The following is a 27,579-nucleotide window of genomic DNA, read 5'->3' on the forward strand; positions in this document are numbered from 1 at the left end:
CAAATTCATCCTATAATCATCTCTTACTTCTTAATGATAATTTCTGAAACCAAATTGATATATGAGCAAATAAATGAAACTGAAAAAATAAAATAAAAATTACTGTTCTGTTTTTCTCTGTTTGAATGGTTATGTAGTAGTTAAGTTTGTAGACAATTCCTGCAACAAAGGTGTAAAGAATAGAAAGTGTGATGTATTATGCTATGAAATGGTGGATTCCTCACCTCCTTTGCAATAGCGTAGAGTAGAAGCAAATTTGACAAAGCAAGTATCTCTTCGTTAAATGAATGTAGGAGGACAATCTTCTTTCTATATGATATGGAACATGTATGTGCTCAAACAGTGTTAACACATGATAACCTCTAAGAAAATATAGTGTTATAAAATTATCTCTCTACTTCTTGTTGAATCCAAATAGAGATTTAATGGCATTGATTGCATTTTCGTTGATGAATGATTCATCAAACCTTTTCAATAGAGTGTCAAACTCAGCAGTTGCTCTGAGGTTTGCAAGGTCTGGATCAGTTCGAATTCTCTGTACAATTTTCAGAAAATGAAAAAATAATTAATTGAAGTGTATATGCATTTTTACCTTGTAATTAAGGATAGAAATGACAATGAAGAGGACATGTAAAAAGTGGTCATGTTTAGTTGAATTTACCTTGAAATCTTCATATCCTTCTTCCAAAGCATCTTCGAGTGCAGATAGACCAGCTTGTATCTGTTGATTAAATTAGTGGCACATTTACTAAACGAGGAAGGTTATATTCCTTTAATAGTCTATGGAGTAAGAAACCGAAATCTAGCACATATATCCCAGTGCTTGACTTAAGATAGATTAAGCATTTATGGATGTCAATCATGTCATTGATGATTAGCATTGTCTATTTCAAACACGCTTGTATATTTTCTGACATGTTGCAGCTTCTGATAGCCAGGAAATGACATTTTCTGCTCTAGATACCATATCATAACTTTCTTTTTTTAAGACAAAAGTACAATATAAGATGTGAGGCTAAGTTGCAGCATTAAGGATTCATTTGGTTTTGGAAAAAAAAAAACATTTTCAATGAAAAATATTTTTTCCTTGTGAGAGTTTTTTCCACCACAGGAAAAACTGTTCGTCACACCTTTCTTGATGTAGATCTGTTTGCCTTGATGATTTGTTTGCATGATACGTAGTATGATGGATCAGTTATCTTGAATGGCATATTTGTGAACAGATTTAGAAGGAAATTAAAAGATTATAGTATTAAAATAAGGTTCACTTTATAAATGCTAGTATATAATAGCAAGCCTTGGTTATGTTGTATATTTGAATCGTATTTGTGATATATAAGGGCGTTGTGAACATGGTATGGTGTATTGGTGTGTGTTTTACATGCTGATGGTTCCTTTCATCAACATCAATGATAATGTTTTCTTTGGCTCTATTGATCATTTACTGTACGTCTTGCTGGCTTGCTGCATGATTCCAATATGCATTGAAATGAACCTTACAGTTTGAAGCCGGTGGTTGTAGCTCAATACTGATGGTCTTAATAACTAATGAGCCCCTATTGTTATTATTTCTTTCTTTGTTGTTTGAGTTTCTTGCAAAATTTCCTGCCACCTACTTTTCGTATTTTCTCTATGATCAAAAGTACTGGCAAGGCTACAACATTGTCTAATTGGAAGTAGAACACTATAAAAATCTAGTGCATTAGTTTGCATAATCACACAGAAGGGCATCTGGTTGCCTAAATGAAAATAACAGTCTGAATCTTACAATAATATTCTTTCCAATTAATCTTGCCTATGCAAAGATACAGCAATCACAAATTATAGTTTTTAAGGCCTTTACGAGACAATTAGTCTTTACTGAGTACTTCAGACCTATGTGATAGTTTTATACTTTTTAGGATTACACTTCCCTGATCCTCAAACTATATTGACAGCTTTTTTCTAATTGTTAAACGAATGTTGAAGGTGTATATTAGTTATTTAAGGATTCATTATGCATGCTGCTTTAACTTGTTTGTTTGATTCTGGAAATTTAACAGAACTGCTGACCATGCCGCCTTGAGTAGAATAGACTGACATACCAGTATATGAAATGGTGTTGCTGCTGGGGTTAATATGTTTTTAAAAAGCATAAGGATAACCTTTTGCTGGGGCATATTGTGGTCCATGGAAGTGCGCTGCCTTCTAAATTTTTTCTTGGAAGCTTCTTCCTATCTACTCATTGTATCTATTTTAGAACCTGAAATCAACTCAGTCAAGTCGTATTTCATTTAATATAGGTTATTATGTTTGATCTAATTAGCATTTTGAGACACTCTTTCTGATAGCACTTGATAACTTCTTCTCTCTTTATGATCTTTATGTGTTAATAGGTATCTTCTTCATACAATCCTACTTTGCTTATTTGTTGTTTTAACCTTTGAAATTTTATATTGTTTGCCTTTTCTGTTATTATGCAAATTTTCCTGGTGCTACAAGATTTGGTTATTAGATTTCTTCAAAGTTGGCCACGGCTGTGTCCTGTGTCCATGATTTTCTGGGTATTTCTGTTATTGGCCAGTTACTTATTGATCACTCTCTTTAGAGAGGGTTCTACAGTCTGCATCTCTAGTATTAAGGATGGTTCTAGATAATGTACTGGTGTCTAGTAGAGTGGTATCATAGGGTGTGGTTGAACAGGATTTGCAAGCAATGTTTGAGTATATAAGGGTTGAGCCAACTCTATCTGGTTAATGGCACACTACTATTTGAACATTGCATAAATTATACGATCTGATCTCAGTTGTTCAGACTTCAATATGAAACACACACAAAGCTCCAGCAGAAGTCAAATCTAAGATCTCAGTTTAGAATGGAAGCAACTCAGATATTGGAACGAGTTTATTTTAATTGCATATATGCCTGGGAGCTTATATTCTGACCTAGCAATTGAAGTTTCTGCTTTACTGTCATTAGCTTGGTGTTGTCTCTTGTATATAAAGGTGTTATTTTGGTTGAGAATGTATTTCATTAACTCACTAACAGTTTTAAGTCTCTATTACTCTATTGTATTGGTATTTTTCTCTGTTCGCAGCCAGGGTACTCGTAGTTGATATCTGGATATCACTTAATAGCTTCAGTAGCTTAGGAATAGTTAGGAGTTAAGGACTGAGAAGAAAAGTATTACAGTACCTGATTAAGCTTTGAATAACAGCAAGCAACATTGTAACTAGCTACTGAAGCTTCTGTTGTAGTCGGCCTAGATCCTAGAACTGATTCAAACTTCTCACGAGCTTCCTCATAATTTCCACTCCTTCGATGAATGAAGAGGCAAAGTAAAGGCAAATTAGAGGAAACAGAACTAAACACAATCAAACAGTACACTAACAGGCAACAGAAGAATGGAAGATTGTTGATACATACTTGTATAGTTGGAGGCCTTCCCGAAGTTCCCTTTCTCTGCGCTCTTTCTGCTCTATTTTCCTCTGGTAATTTTGGCGCTGCAAACAAATACATACTGTCAGAACTCCTAGAATGATATGATTTATATGCCTGAAAGTGGTGTAGTTAGCCTGACAGGGTCTAGCTTACTTGAATCTCTCTGACACGGTCACTGATAACACCAGAATTTCTTTCAGCACGGATAATTTCCTTCTCAGACATCTCGCCAGCATAATCAAGATTACCAAAGCGTCTCTGCATTTTCATGTAGAGAGGGCCAATCCTCTGACGGATAGTGTACATCGTTCTACCATACTCAGCAGCAGGCCATATTTCAGTCCCGAACACTGCACTAGTGGCAATAACTTTGTCCCCTACACTGAACTGTCCTGTTTTATCAGCAGAATACCCTGGGGCAATGGCATCAATATAGGTACCGCCATCTCTTCCTTTGGCAAATTTCAATCCAAGAGGCTGCTCTAATTCCACCTCATACTCTTCATACTTTTCTTCTTCTGCTTCGTCTTCTTTTTCTTCTTCATCTTGCTGTTGGCCTGAGGCTGACGACGAATCAGTTCCTGTGGCTCTGACTACAAACCTGCAGCACCTGCTGCTGTTAGAATTGCTCCTGCAGCAGCAGTAGCTGATCATTGCACGAGATACTGACAGGCCGCCGGATAGTGATGACAATGATGTTCCATTATTTGCAAATTGCTTAGTTTTCAAATTTTGGGTAGGAGACCTTATCACATTGACATTAACATGATTATTAAGAGCATGGTAATGGTACAACTGCGAGTACCCGCAACTGTTACTTGTGGCCATCATTTTTTTTTCCTAGCAGATAATATAGTTTCTGCACGCTGCAGGAGCTGATCACAGTCTATTGCAACCCAATTATAGGACGCGAAGCTTGATATAGAATACAGTATACCACAAGTGCTCGCAGTCGTCCGACGTGGTTGATTTCCTAAGGAACTTTGAATGTGGTATCCAAAATCTAAACAAAACCACCAAAATAAGTTGGACTACAAGAGGAAGATAGAAAGAAAGAAAAGAAATGGTTGTTAACACTCACTCACAATGACGAGTTGGGATTACGAGGGCCCGCTTGTTTGTGGCTACTATATCTCTTCTATGAATTTTGGTCTATCATGTGCATCCACGTGTCCTATTTCCTTTCATTTTTGGAAGCCACTCATTTTTGCAAAATTGGATATTCCAAAACTAAAGCACAATAGATGAATAGAACACCCAAAAAGATTAATCATTATATTCGGTTTTTTAAATATTGCAACAACAAATAGGAAAGAGGCTTTAAAAAGAGGAGAGATAGAAAGCAATAAACATATTGATCCATGTGATGAGGAGAGATAGAGAGAGAAAACATGTACAAACTCCGATTTTTTTCGTATAAGTGGAGTCTATTGATTTTTTCTCAATTCCTTCAACTCTTCCACGATTTCCCTAATACTCTTTATAATTTTTCTTGAACCAAATTGCTTATTTCAATAAAATCCAATCAATATCCAATATTAACTTAGGGCTTTTATGTTATATATGCAATTTTTTTTATTCGAATGAGGAAAAGAGTTCCAATGATTAAAAAAAAAGCAGAGGTAAAACAAAACAACAAAGGAGGGACAATCCGTTTAAAAGTCACGCTCCTATTATCCTCCTCTAGAAATCTACCATTAAAGATTAACGAGAACAAAAATTATAAATAATGCGACAAATGTGTTGGGTAACCTCGCGGTTGACCAACCAATCGTCACTCGATTGTCTCTCAATTATCATACTTCCTTCATAGTGTCTTAGATGCACACTTTTTAAAAATAAAAGTTTCGATTTAAATGCATCACGTTTCCTTTTAGTTAATGAATTATCTCTATCCCTCTCCTACCCGTCCACAAAATTAAATCCAAACTTGTACAAATTTAATATTCGTCCGTAAAATAAAATCCAAACTTCTCATCTCAATAATTTGTAGAGTGTTAAAATATGAAGGACAAAACTTTCTTTTTATTTATTGGAAATGGAAATTTTTTTATTTGAGGAATTTGGAAATGGAGAATTTTAATGTGGAAAAAGAAGAAAAATGAAAGTGGCCCCACTTGGCCACTTGAACCCATTGAACAGTAATTGCCAATAAGAAAAAGAAAAAAGAAAAAAGAAAAAAGAAAAAAAACTGATCAGCGTATCCCCTACCTCTTCTTCTTCCTCCTGCTCCTCTCTCTCAGTTCTCCATTGAAGTGCAGTCAACGTTCTCCATTGTAGCGCCTTCTGATACTTGTATCCGCCATTGCAGCAGCTTCCTAGGTAATTTGTTGTTTCTATCTGTAATCTTCATGTCAATTTCACAAACTAGGGTTTATCGTTGATCTAGTTTAATGTAATTGTCAGTGTAGTAAGTTTAGGGTTCGAAATTTTGAGCTGTTGGTTCTAATTACTAAGATTATATCAAAGATCATAACCAGCGATTATGTTGCTAGAAATTTGATTTTCCTCCGTAAAATTATTTATGTGATAATTGAATCAAATCTGGTTGCTAATGTGTTGCAGAATTGTTTAATGTTTGAATTGAACTATGAAATTAGCTTAGGGACAGGCCTGTATATGGTGATCGAAGGAAGGCTTTAATGGTGTTTTGTGTCATTATAACCCGCGGCCAATTACTGTCTGCAACTGTCTTATCATATGGAAAAATGTTATGGAGTTTCATTGAGTTGTAGTTTTTGCAATGTAGGACATGTAGAGGTTTGTATCAGTATTGTAGAGATTGTTGTTTTAGGTGTTAGATTTTTTAGAAGGAAATGAGCGGATTTCTAGAATTATCAGCCATTGGAATCATAAGTCACTTATACTCCCTCCGTCCGTAAAATAAACTTAAATAGAGTTTGGAAATTTATTTAGTACTCCTACAAATTTAATATACAAGTCATTGTAGGATTACAGCCTTAACAGGTCATCTTATTTTAACAATGCAATGTTAAGTGCCATTTTGCATTTTACAATATGATTACCATTGCAAATTTAACTAGATTGAACTGGATTCTTGATGCGAACAGAAGTCGCTAAAAAGACTTTTTTTAGGATTAGATGGAGTATTTTTATTGGTTCCAGTAGGTATCTTTCTGTATACTAGTTCCTCAACATTCATTGATTAATTGCTTAGCTGTCACTCCTGTTAGGTTCTAGTAATATGATTTGGCACCTTGTGTTGCTTATTTCAGATATTGGCTGTGCATTTCTGTGAACTTTTTGGTTTGCATTTTGCAAACACGTAGTGTGAACATGGGTCGTCTAAAGATGCAATCTGGTATAAAGGCTATTGAAGAAGAACCTGAAGAATCTGAAGTTGCATCATCTGACAAAGCTGCTTTATCATGTATGATTAACTCAGAAATTGGTGCTGTATTGGCAATCATGAGAAGGAATGTGAGATGGGGTGGTCGCTACATGTCAGGGGATGACCAGTTAGAACATTCTCTTATCCAATCTTTGAAAGCTTTGCGTAAGCAAGTCTTTGTGTGGCAACAACAGTGGCATAATATCAATCCTGTTTTGTACCTCCAACCATTTTTAGATGTCATTCGTTCTGATGAAACTGGCGCTCCCATTACCAGTGTTGCTTTGTCATCTGTGTACAAGATCTTAACTCTTGACGTGGTTGATCTTAACACCGCAAATATTGAAGATGCCATGCATTTGGTTGTTGATGCTGTTACCAGTTGTCGGTTTGAGGTGACTGATCCTGCATCAGAAGAGGTTGTTTTGACCAAGATTCTTCAGGTTCTGCTGGCTTGTATGAAATGTAAAGCATCTGTTGTATTGAGTAATCAGCATGTTTGTACTATAGTTAATACCTGTTTCCGAATTGTTCATCAAGCCACAACAAAAGGTGAATTGTTGCAAGGAATGGCAGCACATACAATGCGTGAACTTGTTAGGAGTATCTTTTCACATCTTCCTGAAGTTGAGGGCATAGAGAATTCCGTGGTCAACAGAGGCTCAATAAATTCAGAGGTACAGCTCATCCCCGCCTTTCTAATCTCTTTGGCTTAAAAACAGTTATGTCATTCATTTTTACAAGTTTTGTTTCCTTGTATGCTTTCTTGTTCTTCCAAATTTAGGTTTGAAATTGCCTAGTTTATACAAGATTACCAGCTATTAAAAAAGTTCTAATGTTAAATGTAGCCTAGGGGAAGAAAGCCTATCAGTCATATCGCCATTCTAATGGCTGTTATGTGTTATGTTTTAACAGCTTTTAGGATTTTATCGGTTTACCGACATACTGTCTGTAGGACAAAGCAGAGTCACACTTTAAGCTCATGCTTGATTTGGTTTAAGGACATGTTTGTCTCTTTTAGCATGGTAATTCTAACGAAGTTTCCCTCCTCACTGATACCATAGATCAGGTGTCTCTTGTTTTGATTTTCCTCTTGCGGGTCTTGCCATGGATCTGGATACATCATCAGTTGGTAGCCCTCTTTTCATTTTCCCACTAGTTCTTTACATCTTGTCTCCATCTCCACTTAAAACAACAACAACAAAGGCCAAGTATATGGGTCTATATTTTAAGTCTTTTAGAACATGTTTGGTTATTTCTTTCTTGGTTTTCCTCTTTTCTTGATGCGGTAGTAATACTTCCCTCCATTGCGGGCAAGAAGGTCTATCCCACTCTTAATGTGACTATGTGAGTGTGTATCTAGGAATCACAAGGAGCAGAAGCAGAAATGGATATGGAATTGGGGAAAAGAAGAATTAAAAAACGGGGAACTATGTCCAAAACTAGATAAAATGAGACATGAAATAATTTCTGAAACCATATTTCTTTGTCCTTGCTCACTTACATATAGTGATCACTGAAGCTAAGGCTCCAGTAGCAAAAAGTCAACAATACCATCACATATATTATCAACACTAAGGGAAAAGATGCACCTTGCTCACTTGCTGGGAAGTCAATGATAAACTGTTGCTGTCAGTGCTATGATTTGGACATTTGGACTATGTTTTGGGAGATTCCCTTTTCTTTATGAGACGTTCTAGTGCATTTGGTTGTTTCAATCTCTGAATGATTTTACATTACACTGGAATGCCAGATTCTAAAAGTTTCAGTGCTGCTTAGGTGTATTGTGTACATACATCTTTTGAATGGGCACAGGCAAGGAAGATCACACTCACAATATTCCAGCTAGGGTTTGTTGGCTAGTAACTACCCATTCAAAGGTGATGACTACTTTGGAGAAAGGGCAGGTGGCTGATTGTGATAGGGAAAGGAGATCTTTTGTTGTTTGCGCCAGGTGGAACGCACCACTTCATACAGTATTACAGTGGTGTACTTGTAATCTATTGTTCATTATCCATTTTAGGTTGTTGAACCAAGTTGATAACCCATCTCCAATTCAATCACAAAAATTCATAAGATCATCATGACCAACACTGCAGGATCTTCTCGAGACCTTCATTTTACCTTAAGGTTCTTTGATTATGTTGGAGATGCATGTCTTGCTATGTTGGCGATTTCCTTTTGCCTTATATGTTGGGATAAAGTATTTATCCAGCGAAATATTCCTCATGTCAATTAATGCTCAATCATATGACTATATATTAAATGTTTTGTTTAAAAAAATCTTTTTTCTTTTAATTTATATTAAAGTGGGTTGCATTATGGTGAATGGTATTACTTTTTATACATCGAGTTAACCTATTACAACTTTACTGATAGGTCATGTAATTGAATCTTTTATCCTCATGCAGATTGGTGGCCTTGATAACGAATTCAATTTTTCAGCTGTGCCGTTCAATAATGGAAATGGTAATTCTGAATATGATGATCCCACTGCTAATTTTGGTTCAATAGCTCCAGTGGGTGTGGGTGCTGGTGCTGTGGATGAAAATGGTGCTGAGAATGGGAAGGAGTCAAAGGCATATGATTTACATGTGATGACGGAGCCGTATGGAGTACCTTCTATGTTTGAGATCTTTAATTTTCTGTGTTCACTGCTTAATGTTGTCGACCACGTCGGAATTGGTCCTAGATCTAATGGCTTGGCCGTTGATGAGGATGCACCTCTCTTTGCCTTGGGTCTCATAAATTCAGCTATTGAGTTAGGTGGGGCTTCTTTTCTCAGTCATCCCAGCTTACTAAACTTGATACAGGACGACCTCTTCCGCAACTTGATGCTTTTTGGTCTGTCACCAAGTCCTCTGATTCTCTCTATGGTTTGTAGTATAGCTCTGAATCTATACCATCATTTACGAATGGAGCTTAAACTACAACTCGAGGCTTTCTTTTCTTGCGTGATCTTAAGACTCGCACAGAGCAGATATGGTGCTTCTTACCAGCAGCAAGAGGCTGCAATGGAGGCCCTTGTTGACTTCTGCAGGCAAAAGACATTTATGGTAGAGATGTATGCTAACTTAGATTGCGACATAACATGCAGCAATGTGTTTGAAGATCTTGCTAACTTGTTGTCAAAGAGTGCTTTTCCTGTAAACTCTCCTCTGTCTTCTATGCACATTCTTGCTCTTGATGGGCTGATAGCTGTTATTCAGGGGATGGCTGAAAGGATTGGCAATGGATCTCTTGGCTTGGAGCAGGCACCTGTGAGTCTTGAGGAGTATGCTCCATTTTGGATGGTGAAATGTGACGATTATAGTGATCCTAATCACTGGGTTCCATTTGTCCGTCGTAGGAAATATATCAAGAGAAGATTGATGATTGGTGCTGATCACTTTAATCGGGATCCTAAAAAAGGGTTAGAGTTTCTTCAAGGGACACACTTGTTGCCTGAAAAACTTGATCCGCAGAGTGTGGCTTGCTTCTTCAGATATACTGCTGGGTTAGATAAAAATCTTGTGGGGGACTTTCTAGGTAATCATGATGAATTTTGTGTTCAAGTTCTTCACGAATTTGCTCAGACTTTTGATTTCCAAGATATGAATTTGGACACAGCTCTGAGACTATTTTTGGAAACTTTCAGACTTCCTGGAGAGTCACAAAAGATACAGAGAGTGCTTGAGGCATTCTCAGAACGATACTATGAACAATCGTCACATGTTTTGGCCAACAAAGATGCTGCATTTTTACTATCATATTCCATCATAATGCTGAACACGGATCTGCACAATGTACAAGTTAAGAAAAAAATGACTGAAGAGGACTTTATTCGCAATAACCGGCATATAAATGATGGTGAGGATCTCCCACGTGAATATCTGTCAGAATTATACCATTCTATCTGCAAAAATGAGATTCGCACGACACCTGAACAGGGTGCCGGATTTGCTGAGATGAATCCAAGCCGTTGGATCGATCTAATGCACAAATGTAAGAAGACTGCACCGTATATTGTGGCAGATACAAGGGCTTATCTTGATCATGATATGTTTGCTATAATGTCCGGTCCAACAATTGCTGCCATTTCTGTGGTTTTTGATCATGCAGAACATGAAGATGTTTATCGAACTTGCATTGATGGCTTCTTAGCTGTCGCAAAGATATCCGCCTGCCACCACCTTGAAGATGTTCTTGATGATTTAGTGGTTTCTCTTTGCAAGTTTACAACCCTTTTAAATTCATCTTCTGTCGAAGAACCTGTTTTGGCATTTGGTGATGACATGAAAGCTAGGATGGCCACTGTTATGGTGTTCACCATTGCAAATCGCTATGGGGACTATATTCGCACAGGGTGGAGAAATATCCTGGACTGCATATTAAGGTTGCACAAGCTTGGTCTTCTTCCTGCCCGTGTTGCTAGTGATGCTGCAGATGACTCAGAGCTATCTTCTGATCCTGGGCAAGGGAAGCCCCTCACAAACTCAGTATCTGCACCTCATTTGCCATCCATGGGTACTCCTAGGAGGTCTTCTGGGCTGATGGGCCGGTTCAGCCAATTGTTATCTCTGGAAACAGAGGAGCCCAGGTCACAGCCCACTGAGCAACAACTTGCTGCTCATCAGCGTACGCTCCAGACAATCCAGAAGTGTCACATTGACAATATATTTACAGAAAGCAAGTTTCTTCAAGCCGAATCTCTATTGCAGCTTGCACGAGCACTCATATGGGCTGCTGGTAGGCCTCAGAAAGGGGCTGGTTCACCAGAAGATGAAGACACTGCTGTTTTCTGCCTTGAATTATTAATTGCTATTACGTTGAACAACCGAGATAGGATTGTTCTTCTCTGGCAGGGGGTTTATGAGCATATTGCAAATATTGTACAGTCCACTGTCATGCCCTGTGCCTTGGTTGAGAAAGCTGTGTTTGGACTTCTTCGTATATGCCAGCGACTTCTTCCTTATAAAGAAAACCTAGCTGATGAGCTTCTTAGATCTCTGCAGTTGGTTCTCAAGCTCGATGCTCGAGTTGCTGATGCATACTGTGAGCAGATCACCCAAGAGGTAACTCGCTTGGTCAAAGCAAATGCCACTCACATCCGATCACAAATGGGTTGGCGCACCATTACTTCTCTTCTTTCTGTCACCGCCCGACACCCAGAAGCTTCTGAATCAGGATTTGATGCTTTGGTGTTTATGATGTCTGAGGGGGCCCATTTGTTGCCTTCTAATTTCATTTTGTGTATAGATTCTGCTAGACAATTTGCAGAGTCTCGTGTTGGACAATCTGACCGATCCATTCGTGCTCTGGATCTTATGGCTGATTCTGTGGGTTGTCTAGTGAAGTGGGTTCGTGAAACCAAGGAAGCTGTGGAGGAGGATGCTGTAAGAATGTCTCAGGACATTGGGGAGATGTGGCTGAGACTTGTGCAGGCCCTAAGAAAAGTTTGTTTGGACCAGAGAGAAGAAGTCAGAAATCATGCTGTTTCATCCTTGGAGAAGTGCTTGACTGAAATAAATGAAGTCCACCTTGCACACAGTCTCTGGTTGCAATGTTTCGATTTGGTTATCTTCACAATGCTCGATGATTTGCTTGAAATTGCCCAGGGGCATTCTCAGAAGGACTATCGTAACATGGAAGGGACGCAAATTATTGCCATAAAGCTCCTCTCTAAGGTTTTTCTGCAATTACTCCCTGAACTCTCTCAATTGACAGCATTTTGCAAACTATGGCTGGGCGTTCTTAGTCGGATGGAAAAATACATGAAAGTCAAAATTAGAGGAAAGAAGAGTGAAAAGCTCCAAGAGCTAGTGTTAGAACTATTGAAGAACACACTAGTAGAGATGAAGAACAGGGAAGTCCTTGCTCAGAGGAGTGCATTAGGTGGAGATAGTTTGTGGGAATTAACATGGTTACATGTTAACAATATCTCTCCATCTTTGCAATCTGAAGTATTCACAATCGCAGGAGTAGAAGACAGCAGTAATGAAACCTCTGCTGAACCTGTGGCCTCAGAAAGCTGATATTGTGATTCATTCTAGAGCTTAATCTCAATGGGGAAATTGTTCTCATTTCTGCATACTATGAGTGAGATGATGTTCTGCCTAACGGCTGAAGTGTGTATTTGAGTGATTGCTGGTTTATACATAGGGTGGTTGATATGATATGTAGGTTGTAGAGGAGAGAATGAGAAAGGTATGTACACAATTCTGTCATGTGTTTTGTTCAGTTAGCCAGATGGTGTTGAAGACAGAATTTTCTTGGACTGGGGTTTCTTGAGGTTCTGCAGTTTTCCTAGGTATAGAACAAAATGAATGTACCTGGAATATGTTGATTAAGTCAGTAAAAGAGGAAATTTGCTGGTCTTCGATTTAGATAGTTACAAGTTAGACTTAGAGCATTATATTTTTGTGTAATTGATGTACAGATATTCATCCTGAAAGTTTTAGTCCATTCAATGTTAAGTGTCATCTTGTATCTCTACCCCTTGATAAAATTCTTGATTGCTAACCATTATATTCCCTAGATTTCTAGCGGTTAGGACATTGGACTCTGAATCCAGTAACCCGACTATTCAAAAAAAAAAAATTCCCTAGACTCATTTCATCCTTCCTGAATTACTGATGCAAAAAGCAAAAAAAAAAAAAAAAAAAAAAAAAAAAAAAAAAAAAAAAAAAAAGTGAATTAAGCCCATTATAAACTTAATGATGCTCATGAGTGTTGGCTAAATCATTCTCAACTTTACTATACTTTTTTTTTTTTTTTTTTTTTTTTGACAAAATCTTTACTATACTTATTTGGTAAATACTGTTATGTTTTTTGACTTTTTCATCTCTTTTCTATGATGCATATAATTTTGTAAACATCTTTTCAGTTATTGAATTTTCCCATATAATTCTAATTTAATATAATAATATCAAAATTCAAAATGTATCTTATTACCTGTATAAAGACCCTAAACTAATAATTGTTGTACTACCCTGTTTATAAAAAAAAAAAAAAAAAAAAAAAAAAAAAAAAAAAAAAAAAAAAAAAAAAAAACATAATTTATGTGAACGAGTGTAATTTTACCTCCGCGTAAAAGTTTTAATTATCTCAATCAATCTCCTTGATCCCAAACTTTATTTCCAATGTTTGTTATGCAAAACTTAACCGTCACTTGGTCATTCACAAAGCATTTAGCAGGAAAAATAGGCCTTTGTCTGAATTCTTCCTTCACCTAACGGACCGACTCTTCTTCTTGGATTCGCCATTAACGAAAGCTTCTCACTTTCTCTCTCCTCTAAAATGAATGAGGTTTTTGATGGCTACGAGCGTCAGTACTGTGAGCTTTCTGCCAATCTCTCCAATAAATGTTCCTTCTCTTCTCTTCTCTCAGATCAAGGTATTTTTTTTTTTTTTTTGATATTAAATTTCTCCTATTTTCTAGGATTTATTTTTGATTCAGTCATGTTTGGATTCGATCGAATTGCGTGTAATTGTATTTTTTATTTGTTGTTCTGTTGCTTTGATTTGTGGGAATTGGATTGTTTATATGATTAGGGTTTTGAAAACTAAAATAGGGTTTGAAGAGTGTAATTGATGATGATGAATTGCTTCCTGTTATTGTGTTGGTTCTGGATTTGTGAGATTTTGGTGGAGGGTTTGAATTATTGAAAAGTTTGATGTGTTTTGGAATTTGTGGATTTGAGTTAGTTATGAGTAATGTTTCCTTTAATTTCGTAGTCTCTGATCCTTGGTAAGATCCATTCTAGACTCTGTTGTTGGTGTTCTAGCTAGTGGGAGGAACTCAGGAGGGCCGGGGTGGGGGTGTTAAGGATCATATACTATTGTAGCAGAATTATGACATGTGTGATCTAGTCGGCATTGATGAATATCATTTTCGAGTGAGTAGAATAGTAGATACGAGTGATTTCATAATTCCAGTGAGACGATGCAAGTGGTGTCTTAAGGGAAGTGATTGGTTTTGCATAATTTTGTAACGGCGTTATGATATTCGAACTCATTTGTGGCTAGATGTGATGAATTAGTGTTGACTGCCTAGAGAGGTCTGACTTAATTGAGTCTAGAGAGTTATTTAGATTTTCGTTATGTTAATTTGGTATTTATGAAGCAATTTTTTCTCTTTGGTAATACTCGTATAAAGTTCATTGGGCAACGATGCATAAATTGTGTTGCAATTAATTGTTAGGTGTCATCATGCTGATGTAGTGACCTCCTATGTGAGTGTAATCACGAACAAATCACTATAATTGTCTAACGATTTATTGGTCCTCATAGGATTATCCTTTGTAAGAATAGTTAAGTTTTATTATGATTGGTCATTTTCTATATTTGGTTGCCATGTCAGTAGGAGTTATGATTATAATGTTTCACTTAACAATGGTTATGCCCAGATGCAATTATGATCCTGAGGTGAGATAGATGCTTACTGCTTCATAAGTGTGCTATGAGGTGAGATAGTGGTTAGAAGTGGGTTGGAAGGGAGGAGGGAGCCTTTGCCCTTGTTCAGTTAAAAATTATGATTAAAGTCACTTTTTCAGTTCTTAATTGCAGTGAAAAATCCCAGTCGCTACTAATGAGGCTAAACCAATAAAGTCATATGGAAGCCCTCATTAGTGCAATCCATAACAGTACTATGGCCATCTTCTTGTAAAGCTGATTAGTGGAATTTGGTGTAGACACTAGACATGGGGATGATCCTTCTATCCTTTCTTTCCATTTCATTTTCTTCACTCAAAGAAACCGTTGTTTATTTATTATTTTTTTATTGAAATTTGTTTGGTGCTTCGAAATAGGTGTTTTCTTGTCTCGCCGAATTTGCTTTAATTTTTCTTGTATTCGAGGAGGATCCGTAAGTGCTTTTTTTGAAGAGGGGCGAAACTAATGATACCTAAAAATTTCATTTCAAACTCAAAAATAATGTTAATTTTGATTGGTATGCTCCATGATACTTTAGGTCTTTAGGATTTTATTGCTTCCATGAAACAACTTAAGGGCATGGGTGATTTTATTTTCCCTCCAAAATTCATTTTTAAGGAAAATCATCCTTGGTTTTTTTTTTTTTTTTTTTTTTTTTTTTTCCTCCATTTACATGGAAATATATTCCATATTCATGTTTTAAGGAAAGCGGTAAAGATCAAGTAATAAAATGAAAAATGTTACCTTTTTTTTTTTTTAGGTTAGGAGTATCATTATGGGTCTAGCTCTTAAAAGTAGCATTTTTTGTACCTTTCACATGTCAGATTCCAAACTACTACCTTTGTCTTAAATTCATTGCCCATTCCCATTTTGCATGATTTTTAAGGAGGTTAAAGAAGTAAAGGGAATGAAGTGGCAGAGTGGGTGTGACCGTGTCAGCACCAATTGTATAGGAAATAGTAGGGAGAACAATCTTATTATGAATAAAACTGTGCTATGAATGTTCAATAGACACATAAGGAAAACGGGGAAATGAAATTGGGACAAAAGGAACAACCAATGTGCATTTTGTACTTACATATCAAAATTATAAGATGATGAGCAGTCATTAGACTATAATAAAAGCATGCATATAACAGGATTATTTTTAAAGTATCAAGAATATTTTTCAAATTTCAAGGATGATCAATTATATCAAAGTCTTTGACATATTTTTTGTCTGTAAATATACTTTATGTATGTTTTCAAGATTTTCATTTTTCATAACCTACCCTTCAAAAACTCCCTCTGTTTTTGCGTAAAACTACTCTCACTTTTCATTTATTTATGTCCGTTCCATTTAGATTACTAACCTTTTCTTTATCTAATATTTAGTGAAAAAGGGTTTTGGGTAATAAATTTCACTTTCCCAAATTACCCAAGTTTTTTTTTTTTTAATTTATTATTATTATTTTTTAATAAAGCTACCATCCTAATTTTTTTTTTTTTTTTTTAAAAAAAAAAAAAACCCTACCATTCAATCCTATTTTTTAGGATTAAAATTCATATTTATCAACCGTTTTTTTAATCATCCAATCAAAAAACTCCATGACTTCATCAATAGTTTTATTTTTTATTTTTTTTAATAAAAAATATTTTTATAATTTTTTCACTAATCTCTATATTTTTATCAACAATTTTTAAATTTGCACCCACTAATATTTAGCTTTTTTTTTTAGAATAAAGAGGAGAATTGATAGATTTCTTATATTGCGCACACGCACACGAATTGCGTGTGTTTCCTATAAAGGTAACGGTCTTTCGTCATCCATTCGCCCACCGGCCACCACAAGGGACTCACACCCAAATTCTGTCCTACAAAGTAATAAAGTTGGTTACATGAGTTATTGCATCTACGTTATGTAGGATTTGATCAACAATGTTTTCTTTAACCTCAAATATATCTACTTCCTTCGTTTCTTTTTAGTTGCATCACTTTTCTAAAATGGAAGTTTTAAATTAGTGGCATCACTTTCCTTTTTAGTTAATAAACTCTTTTCTATCTCTCTCTAATCGCATGGGTCCATTTTTTTCCTTGATCTCTCTCATCTCCTAAAATTGCCTAGAAGTCCGCAATATGCAAAGTGATGAACTAAAAAAGAATGGAGAAAGTATTTATTTTTTCTTTATATATTTACAATCAATTAGTAGTTGCTTTGAAAATCATCAAATTGTTTATTGCTCTTTTTAAAAAAAATGTTGCTGATTACCCCTTTTTTTCAAATTCTTTACAGCTACTTCGTATTTCTTAAGCAAAGACTAGCAATAAACAAACTTTCAGCCATTTTCTCAAGTTACATTTTATTAAACATTAAACAAACTTTCTCAAGTTTCATTTTATTAAAAAAGTAAGGTTGATGCCATTTTCAGCTTTGTGTAATATGCAGTTTTGCTTGGGGCCAAAGCACATTCGTTTTAAATAATTCTGTTTTTGTTGTTCACATTGTGCTGTTTAATATTCCCATTGAAAAAACTATCGCATGCAGTTGCAATCTTGGGAACAATCGCATTGTCTTAGAATCAAAATCTGCTTGTTATGGATGAATAGAATGGATCGCGGCTAATGTAGTGTGGAAAAAAATTCTCGTTAACGGGTTTAAGCCTTGTTTACATTTTTAACATTTAAAAAGTTTCTGTCAGCATAATAATAATATAGCCAAATCTATTACTTCATATAATATGGGATTATGGATGGGTGAATTATATGGTGAAAAATAAATTTCTCAAAATATCATGCAGTTAAGCTACATAGTTAATTATTAAAAAAAAAAAAAAAATTTGGTCGATTTAAATAAAAGAATGGAAGTAACAAGTAAAAAAACTTTTTAATGCAGCGAGTCACTGTTACGTAGCAGATGATGAGGGGAGAAAGATATGATTATGTAATGGAGTTTTGTGTAATGACAAATCCAAAACCTGGAACAATCGACTTCTCCATGATTCTCCCTACCCATCTTGGGACCAGTATTTAGTATTGTGGTAGCTCCCATCTCACTGACAAACAGATTTAATTTATCCTTGAAAACTGAAGGAATATTTTGTCCATAGAGGCGAAATACCATTAAATAGGCGACAATCTGCTTTTGAGATTTTTACTCCAAAAGAAATTACTAAGAGTTTAATTGTTAATGAGTTGTACGTGGGGAATGAGGCTCAAATGCTGCCATCTTTCCCTTGCCCACTAATTGTTATTTATTCTTGACTTTTGAGCCCAAGTACATGATATGTAGCAACAGTGCAACTCCAATTGGAGTGGCAAAGTTTGAACTATCACGTTTTCAAGTTTCTATGATGGTTTTGCCACTGAAATCTTTTATATTTACTTTTTCTGTAATACTTGTATGTTTTGATGTTTGTCCTTGCTTGCTGGAGTCACTGCCCTTGTATGTCTATGTGATCCACGAAGATTCAAGTGTTGAAGAGCATATCTTCTGAAATAAATGCAATTTCACCAACAAGATATTTATGTGATTTTTCCTTTATGATGTTTATGGAATTTAGTGCCATTAAGGGGTATAGTTGATGGATCTTTTGTGACTCAATCTCTCTTATAGAACCTGATGTCAGTGGGTAGGCCCAAAAAATGTTTTGAGGAGTTTATCTCTAGCTTTCGTGTGAATTTTTCACTTATACTGCAGGTTCTTAAAAATTGCTGCACTTTCTCTGCAGATTGACATTTTTCAATATGTCGAAATATAAGACATGCTGTTAGTTTTTCTGCAATGATAGAAAGAGATCTTGTCCATAGTTTTGCCTTTTCATATTAACATCACTTAGTAGCCAAAAATTTTAGTGTAAAAAGGCCATATCCTTTTTATCTTAGGAAGTAAAGCATGTAGTATTTGTTTCTAAGCACTGTTAGAATCTTAATTTTTCTGGTATCAAGTCTTGTTACTTTGCTGTGGCCTTGATCCTGTATAACTTGGTGAATCTCCTTCCATCTCTGAAGGATCCGTCATTCATAGTAACATGGAATTCTTCAATCTGTAATGCATGGAACTCTGATTTTTCATATATTGATTGCAAAAATTACAGAACAGAAACAGCAGAAGCTGACTGAAATTAAGACAGGTCTGGATGAGGCTGATATATTGGTAATTATCTAGTTGCTATTTTATTGATTTGGGTTTTTGTCGGTATTATCTTTTGCTGTAACCATTCTCTGGATTTATTCAGATACGGAAAATGGATCTTGAAGCGAGAAGCTTGCAACCTAACATGAAAGCCATGCTTCTTGCGAAGCTGAGGGAGTATAAATCTGACTTAAATAATTTGAAAAGAGAAGCAAAGAGAATCAGTTCACCCAATCATGATCAGTCTGCCCGTGAAGAGTTACTAGAAGCTGGAATGGCAGATGCATACAAGGTACATTTGCATAACTCTCTACATAATTCTCTCTCCAAACCTTACCCATTTCTCTATTTTAGTCTGTCCTACTTACCTGTTTCCTGGTTTGGTATGAGTCCACCTAATATAATTTTGGTTCTGTAACCTCTTAAAACCATATTATATTGAATGAATATCCTGTCTCTTTCTCGATAAAAATTAGTAAGTTTTGACAACTCCCTACTTTGTTTTTATTATTCATACTTTTCTCAAAAAATCCCACCGCAACAATTCTTCTAAACCCATGTGCCCTAGAGTAACAAGGTTTTTTGGGATGGAGGGAGTATATATTCTTATTCATATAGCTTACCCAGGCAAGAAGTCTTCTCTCTCTGCAAAAGTTCTAAATGTTACCCTGTTTCTGTCTCTCTCTCTCTCTCTCTCATATATATATATATATATATATATATATAGCAGTTGGTTTTGCAAAAGTTCTGAATGTAATCATACCCTGTTAAGGAGAACAATGATTATACCCATCAATATTATGTTGGCTGGTAAATGACTGTGCATCAGGATTTATTTATGTTCGACCTCAATTACTTGTACTCTTAGTTCTGAACTCTTTTGTTTTCAACATTTGTATTTAATTAGTTATCAATTTGAACAAAATATATTAGGGGTTTTCTTGACATACAATAATAAACTTTTCTGAAGAGTCCTTTGAGCTTGTTTTTTACATAGCTGACTGAAGTTTTAGTCATTTGTACTTGTAGCTTCAGCGTTTATGATTTACCAACAAATGTAACTTTACATGTATCTGACGTGGAAAGGTGCAACTTCTGGCTATGGAAGCTTAAAATTGCTATGATTATTGAGATTGCCAGATTGTCGTCTTCATTAACAGATTTATTTCTCTTGCATACCCAGACAACTGTCAAGCCGTGCAGCATTTACTTATATATTTCGTGCCTTTGACTTGCTGAGTTGATCTTCTGTCTCCTATTTCTGCAATTTCATTTTACTCTTTATACTATTAAGGAGCATGCAATGCTACATTGATCATCTGTTGTGCAGACATCTTCAGACCAGAGAGAAAGATTGGCATTTTCAACCGAAAGATTAAATCAATCAAGTGACAGAATTAGGGAGAGTAGGAGAACCATAATGGAGACCGAAGAGTTGGGCGTTTCAATTCTTCAAGATTTGAATAATCAGCGTGAAACCCTCCTACATTCACACACAAAGGTATATTCATTCTTTTATATGTAAATCATGTTGGATGGAGGGGCATGGAAGCTAAACAAGACAAACGAGGGCTATGTTATTAACTTTTGAAGTGATTTTAAGCAGTTAAAAGAGTTTTTTTTTAAATGTCCAATGTTAAAAAAGTTAACTACATTGGTATGTAAAAATGACAAGTTATAGTACATTTTTAACAAAACAAATAATGGTCCATGTTTATGTTAACTGAAAATATGGAATGAAAAGAGATTAGTGGTCACTGTGAACGGTGGGTTTAATATTCTACGAGCTTGAACTCAAATTCAACAACATGAATTCCCTCTTACATTAGAATGCAAACATGTGATAAGAAGATTGATATTCTTAATGCTAAGCTACTCAGTGAACCTCAGTCTTGAAAACCACCACCTTTTTTTTTTTGCAGCTTCACGAGGTAGACAATGCCATTGACAAAAGTAAGAAGATCCTGACTGCTATGTCACGAAGAATAAGCAAAAACAAATGGATTTTCGGTGGAGTAATCGGTGCTCTCCTCATTGCGATCATTTTCATTATTTATTTTAAGCTTACTCATTAGTGATCCTCCTTTGGCACTATAGTTGATGACTCTTTTCTCTGCTTGCTTTTGATACCGCAAATCAACAACCAGAAATGATTGAGACTCATTTGTATTGCCATTGCTATGTATATATAGCACAATTGTTTATGTATGTAAACCAACAACGTTATGTTTTATTGTATAGATTCATTTAACGCTGTGTTGCTCTTGTCAAAGAAAAAAAAACCTGCTGTGTTGCTCCTGTCAAAGAAAAAAAAAACCTGCTGTGTTGCTATTATAAGCTCGTATTGGAAATCAAGTCGGAACTCCAGCTATGCAGTGTCCCCTTACCTGATCTTACTGCTAGGGATTTAGATAGCATAAACTACTCGTGTACCTGGCCCTGCAGGGTATTTGTGGTCCAGCCATTTTAAACCATGCCTTGCAAGATTCTAATACCTGGACTCCTTGAGGGCTTGAGGCATACATGTGAGTTTAGATGCATCATGTTGCAATCAAGGAATCATTGCCTCGAGTTATATATATATATATATATATATATATATATATATATATATATATATATATATATATATATATATATACTTCCTCCGTTCTTTTTGGTGGTAGAGAGAAAAGTAAAAATACAAGATTGCCCAAAAAATCAAGTGTTGAAAAGTAAGGGATTGTTGATTTTTTTTTTAAAAAAAAAAAACTTATGACTATCTTTATTAGATATTATATGTAAAATAATTTAAATATAGGTGTTTTTTTTTTTTTTTTGGAATGAAAAATTAATGTCAAGTTGGAGTTAATGTCAAGTTGGAGCAATGGAGGCAAAGGTTGGAATCTAGAGGGTTTAAGCTAAGTCGGAGTAAGACTGAATATTTGGTATGTCGTTTTGGCACTCAGAGGGGGACACGCAATGAAGTGGTGAGTTTGGATGGAAAGGATTTGACCATGAGTGAATGTTTTAAGTACCTAGGGTCGATCATCCAGAAGAATGGTGACATTGATCAAGACGTGACCCACAGGATTAAGTCAGGGTGGCTTAAATGGAGAGCGGCCACGGGAGTGTTATGCGACCGCAGCATTCCCTTAAAGTTGAAGGGAAAATTCTACAGGACTGCCATACGACCAGTGTTGCTCTATGGTACAGAATGTTGGGCTTCTAAGAAAGAGCATATTAAAAAGATGGAGGTTACGGAAATGCGCATGTTAAGGTGGATGTGTGGAAACACTTTAAGAGATAGAATCAGAAATGAGGTTATTCGCAAGAAAGTAGGTGTGGCGGGCATTGTAGATAAACTAAGGGAAAATCGTCTGCGTTGGTTTGGACATGTAAGACGGAGACCCGAGGGTGCACCGGTGCGAAGAGTGGAAGAGTGGGACCATGGAGGGATTAAACGAGGAAGAGGGAGACCAAAGATGACTTGGTTGGAAGGAGTGAGGAAGGATATGAAGTGCATGGATTTACGTGAGGATGAAGTTTTGGATCGTAAGGGATGGAGGAGAAAGATTTATGTTGATGACTACACGGAATAATCAAACTTGGTTCATGTTAGCCGACCCCACTTTTGGGATTAAGGCTTTGATTGATTGATTGATTGATTGAATGAAAAATTAATGTCGATACTTTTTTGGAATTAGTTTTTTATGAAGAAAAAAAAAACTGCACTAAAATTTGACTTGTGTTATGCATATAGTCGAGGAAGTCTATAAGCTCACCACATACTCCCTCTATCCCAAAATTATTGACACTGTCAAAAGTTGCACTAATACAAATTGATGCACTAGTTTGATCTTATTTTTACATAAGTAAATATTATTGAAAGTTATAAAAAAAATTATATATTATGAATATATCAATAGTTATCTAACAACATATTTTATTATTATGTTAATAAAAAATATATATATATATATATAGTCAAATACTCAAAGTTAATGTATGAATAGAATAATTGTAACACCCTAGAAATTCCTTTCTTTTAAAATACCTGTTTTGCTCTATTTAAAATCTCAAATTAGGAATATCTAAGATATTACCGCCACCGTGATAACGGCTAAGGCAACTATCAAAGACACACAGCGGAAGGCTAATTTCAAACTCTTTCAAAACAAGTCAACTTAAAAAGTAAATCAACGAAAAAAAAGTCAAACCAAAGTCAAACGAAGTAAAATAAAATCAACCTACAACTTGGAACCATTATAGGCCCTTAATAAAACCAAACCAAATTCAAAACCTTTTCGTTAATCGCGCATAATAATATTTTTATAAATAATTAAAGCGATAAACACATCATAAACTTATGGAAACTAGCATGATACGCTCTTCACTCATGCCTATTCATGAATATGCTTCAACACCTGAAAAACTTATCTCTACCTATTTCCACTACTCTCCATTATAAATGGGTCATCATAGGGCCAAGATAAAAGACAAGGCCAACAAACACACAAAACACACAATCAGCAAAGCTGAGTACATAAGCGTAATTAACACACTAACATACAATTTCCTATCAACACACGACTTACCTTGTTGCACCTGTTTTCCAAGCATACAACACTCAACAAAAATTCTCACTAGACACTAAATAATGTATTTAGCATTGATTACGCATCGAACGGGTTTCCCCCTAGCCTCCCCCAATAAATTGAGGTTACTGACACGGGAGCTAACCGTGCCAGCATCAAAAACCACACATAGGTGGCGGAATTCCTGCGCATAATAATAATAAAAAGGAATATACAGCGTCCTGTACTCCATTAGAAGTTATGGTTAAATATAAAACCCCATAACTCCCCCCATATGTTCATACTCAAGGTATATACGTTCCAAGAGTTTTGGTGCGTAATCTCTTTCACTTTACGTTATTTACTGATTATTAAACTTGGTGATGACTTTCAAACCATAATCATTCAATCAACAATAATTATTCAAACAATCAAATACATCAATTTAATTCTTGAATAATTAGTGATCACATAATATTTAATGTTGAACCCTTCTTAATTCTACCTCGGTGCCAATGACACCTTAAACGCATAAAGCGCCACAAATCCTATCCCTCGGACACCTTAAGTGCACTAAGGCACCAACATACAATTTATTCCTCGTGTACATAGACACTTATATAGCTCCTTCCTCATGCTTAAAGCATCAATAAAAATTATATGAACCATAATAAAATTCCTTTTCAATATTCCAAACCAAATTAAACATTTAGTTTAATCAAACATGCTCTCTAGCATACCATAAATAAATATGTGGTTCATAAATAATATTCCAAACTATTATTTTCCATCCAATATTCCATCACAAATAAATCATGCTTCATAATCCAATCACCAATAACATCCAAATCATAATTTCCAATCCAAACCTAGCATGATACTACTTGTAATCAATCAAACACATTTAGCATGCTATTACATCAACATAATTATGTTAAGTACGCGAACGTAACTTGAATACGATCTTAATATCGCCACAATTAATAGAAATCACTTACTTCAAAGTCTATTATAAAACCCTTCATAAGTTATTTAAAATAAGCTGAAATTATATTTAAAGCCTCATAATTAAATCTCAATTAATGGGTAATTAAAATTCCTTAAAGAAACTTGATTTCTAATGCTTTACCAAAAATTCCAGCACTTTATTTTAATTAAATCTTGCTGTAATTTAGTCTTAAAACACTTTAATCAAAGGTTTACACCATTATATATCATAACCCTTCAATAATTTATAAATCAAGAACCTAGGGTTTCAAAAATTGGGGCTTTTTAATTAAAAACATAATCTGAAAATTAATTAATATAATACTTTTAATCAAACATCAAAATCAAATCACAAAACCCATAATTAATATTTAGATCTAGGATTAACTTGATTTTTTTTTAAAACAAAATTAATAATTTTTTTTTACTCGAAAAAGGAGAGAGAAAGAAGGTGGCAGCCACCACCAGCCGGCTGCCGGCGCCGGTGGCCGCCTGCTGGCGCCGGCTGGTGCTGCTGGCGGCGGCAGCCACCTGCTGCCGGTGGCTGGCAGTGGTGGTGGGGGGGTGGCCGAAAAAAAGAAGGGGAAGGGGAGAAGGAAAAGAAAAAAAGAAAAAAAGGAAAAAGGAGAGAGAAGTTTACCTTGGTTTTCTCCACTCTGGGCAAAGTTTGATTTTCCTCATATGTGGGATATTTATACCCCTTCTCTAAAACCCTTCTCCCTAAACTTTCCCTTTTTAATTTTCCTAATCCCATACCTAATAAAACTTTACTAAAATAAACTTTCCTAAATTAAACCCCAACTTAATTAAAATAATTAATTAAATAAACTTTCCTTTTATAAAATATTTCCAATTTATTAAAATAAATAAATAAAATACTCTAAATAAAACATTTAAATTCAATTAAATACTTCTCAAAATACTTATTTTAAATAAAATATGTATAAAAATACGATGTATTACAATAATGAATGCAACTAAGGGTTCCTTAAAAAAAATGAATAAAAATCTAACGTGTTAAATATTTTGGACGGAGAAAATATTAAACAAGCATATTTTTGTACAAAAAGCAAGCAAATAATTTCATACCAAGATATTTTAGTAACAAATATTTTTTTATATGGTACCAAAAACGTGCTTGTGGTTAAGGTTTAGGTTTATTATATTGTAAACCTATAAAGTTATCACACTTAGCCACTCAGAGCAAGTTTAGCCCCAAGTCTTAAGACTTGAATTTGACATCATTTTTTGTGGTCCCCATTGAAAATGATGTCATCAAATTCTTGTTAAGACTCACTAAGGCCCCGTTCTTTAGAGCTGCTCTGCTCTGCCCTGCTCTATTTTCAAATAATAATTAATATTCAATAATAATAATTAATATTGTATTGATGATAATAATTAATTATATTAAATAATTATAATAATTATTAATATTAAAATTAATTATAATAATTATTAATATTAATAATAATAATAATTAATATTTATTAATCATAATAATAATTAGCAATAATAATATTTAATAATTCAAACTATTAAGAATTAATATTTAATAATATTATTAATTAATAATTTCTAATAATTATAACAATTCTTTCAAAAAAAATAAATAATATCAACGGTATATGCACTTAATAATAGTAGCAGTAGCAGTAGCAGTAGCAGTAGCAGTAGCAGTAGCAGTAGCAGTAGCAGTAGCAGTAGTAGTAGTAGTAGTAGTAACAACAACAATAACATTAATAATATAATAATAGTATTAATAATAATGTTAAAATCTGATCTGCTCTGCTCTGCTATCCTGAAATCTGCTCTGCTCTGCTGAAATTTAATCTGCTCTGCTCTGCTGAAATTTAATCTGCTCTGCTCTGCCGAGAAGCTCAAAAGAACAGGGCCTAAGACTTGCTCAAATTTATCACTTTACCCCTAAGACTCAAATATTTTATCACTGCTTAAGATTATTTATTAAGCATCTACAAGAAGTAGCCTTTCTAGAACCCAACAGCATTGACAATGGACCAGTATGATTCCTGAGGCAATGTACCAAGGTCTAGGGATGTCTACATGAAATCCTAATACAAGAGAAGCCTTTTCTTTTTCAGAACTATGAATTTAATAAATAATACTTGGTGAGGTTGAAGCTTCTCGAATCTCAGTGTAGCAGTCTAGCTATGACGGATATGGATCGTGTTCAATAGTAAAAAAAAACAAATTGCACAATGCATGAGTACTTATATATGCCCCAACAAATTAAAGGCAATCAAAGCACAACATTTGTTTATCATGGTACATGGGAGTATGGGACATGATCTCCCTTACAGTGCAGTCAATCGTACATATAACAGGCTCATAGCTGCTGAAAAACACATGCTACACAGAACATTTCTTGCATATTTCATTCGTCATAAGAAACCAAGGCATATAAATAATTTTGAAACTAACTACTACAAAATCCTACGCACAAGCTTCATCTAGGGGACAGTCCCTACTCCCTAGTAACTCCAAAATCATCATATATACCACAATAATTTCAACATAATCTTTTACAATAAAAGCATAATTTGGAGTGACCAAGCCACGATAATTACCTCATTTGCACGTTCGGGTGTGAAAATGAGATCGGAAGAGAAACCCCTTTCAAGGGCATGTTGTGCAACAGCAGAAGGCAAGACCTTTCTGCCTCTATTTCTCTGAGATGGAGGTTGGGTGACAATAGCTGCAACCTAAATCACAAATATTCACA

General features: G+C 35.1%; 3 protein-coding genes across 3 annotated transcripts; 2 read left to right on the plus strand and 1 right to left on the minus strand.

Annotated features, from left to right (window-relative positions):
* Window positions 1-255: 255 nt before the first annotated feature.
* Window positions 256-4,504, minus strand: LOC145582630 (protein MET1, chloroplastic-like). Its single transcript, XM_081639609.1, has 5 exons — window positions 3,574-4,504; window positions 3,406-3,482; window positions 3,175-3,295; window positions 662-721; window positions 256-535 (listed from the first exon to the last, which is right to left on the minus strand). The coding sequence occupies exons 1-5, from the start codon at window positions 4,249-4,251 to the stop codon at window positions 395-397; spliced, it is 1,077 nt and encodes a 358-aa protein (XP_081495735.1). The 5' UTR covers window positions 4,252-4,504; the 3' UTR covers window positions 256-394.
* Window positions 4,505-5,587: 1,083 nt separating this feature from the next.
* On the plus strand, window positions 5,588-13,233 carry LOC145582632 (ARF guanine-nucleotide exchange factor GNOM-like). The gene is made up of 3 exons (XM_081639610.1): window positions 5,588-5,742; window positions 6,657-7,449; window positions 9,184-13,233. The coding sequence occupies exons 2-3, from the start codon at window positions 6,718-6,720 to the stop codon at window positions 12,784-12,786; spliced, it is 4,335 nt and encodes a 1,444-aa protein (XP_081495736.1). The 5' UTR covers window positions 5,588-5,742; window positions 6,657-6,717; the 3' UTR covers window positions 12,787-13,233.
* A 692-nt stretch (window positions 13,234-13,925) lies between these two features.
* Window positions 13,926-21,529, plus strand: LOC145582633 (vesicle transport v-SNARE 12-like). The gene is made up of 5 exons (XM_081639611.1): window positions 13,926-14,147; window positions 19,259-19,317; window positions 19,400-19,588; window positions 20,627-20,797; window positions 21,219-21,529. The coding sequence occupies exons 1-5, from the start codon at window positions 14,051-14,053 to the stop codon at window positions 21,369-21,371; spliced, it is 669 nt and encodes a 222-aa protein (XP_081495737.1). The 5' UTR covers window positions 13,926-14,050; the 3' UTR covers window positions 21,372-21,529.
* Window positions 21,530-27,579: the final 6,050 nt, after the last annotated feature.

Source organism: Chenopodium album, chromosome 15 (assembly GCF_948465745.1).
Source record: "Chenopodium album chromosome 15, dcCheAlbu1.1, whole genome shotgun sequence".
NCBI lineage: Eukaryota > Viridiplantae > Streptophyta > Magnoliopsida > Caryophyllales > Amaranthaceae > Chenopodium > Chenopodium album.

What these genes read in the sequence shown, in the direction of transcription:
- LOC145582630 (XM_081639609.1), bottom strand. Translation starts at nt 4,251, where the DNA reads ATGATGGCCACAAGTAACAGTTGCGGGTACTCGCAGTTGTACCATTAC. An exon ending in ACCGTGTCAGAGAGATTCAA is followed by an intron (nt 3,483 to 3,573) that starts GTAAGCTAGACC and finishes ATTTGTTTGCAG; the next exon opens with CGCCAAAATTACCAGAGGAA. An exon ending in GTTATTCAAAGCTTAATCAG is followed by an intron (nt 722 to 3,174) that starts GTACTGTAATAC and finishes TTTAATCAACAG; the next exon opens with ATACAAGCTGGTCTATCTGC.
- LOC145582632 (XM_081639610.1), top strand. Translation starts at nt 6,718, where the DNA reads ATGGGTCGTCTAAAGATGCAATCTGGTATAAAGGCTATTGAAGAAGAA. An exon ending in GAGGCTCAATAAATTCAGAG is followed by an intron (nt 7,450 to 9,183) that starts GTACAGCTCATC and finishes ATCCTCATGCAG; the next exon opens with ATTGGTGGCCTTGATAACGA.
- LOC145582633 (XM_081639611.1), top strand. Translation starts at nt 14,051, where the DNA reads ATGAATGAGGTTTTTGATGGCTACGAGCGTCAGTACTGTGAGCTTTCT. An exon ending in GAATGGCAGATGCATACAAG is followed by an intron (nt 19,589 to 20,626) that starts GTACATTTGCAT and finishes TCTGTTGTGCAG; the next exon opens with ACATCTTCAGACCAGAGAGA. An exon ending in TCCTACATTCACACACAAAG is followed by an intron (nt 20,798 to 21,218) that starts GTATATTCATTC and finishes TTTTTTTTGCAG; the next exon opens with CTTCACGAGGTAGACAATGC.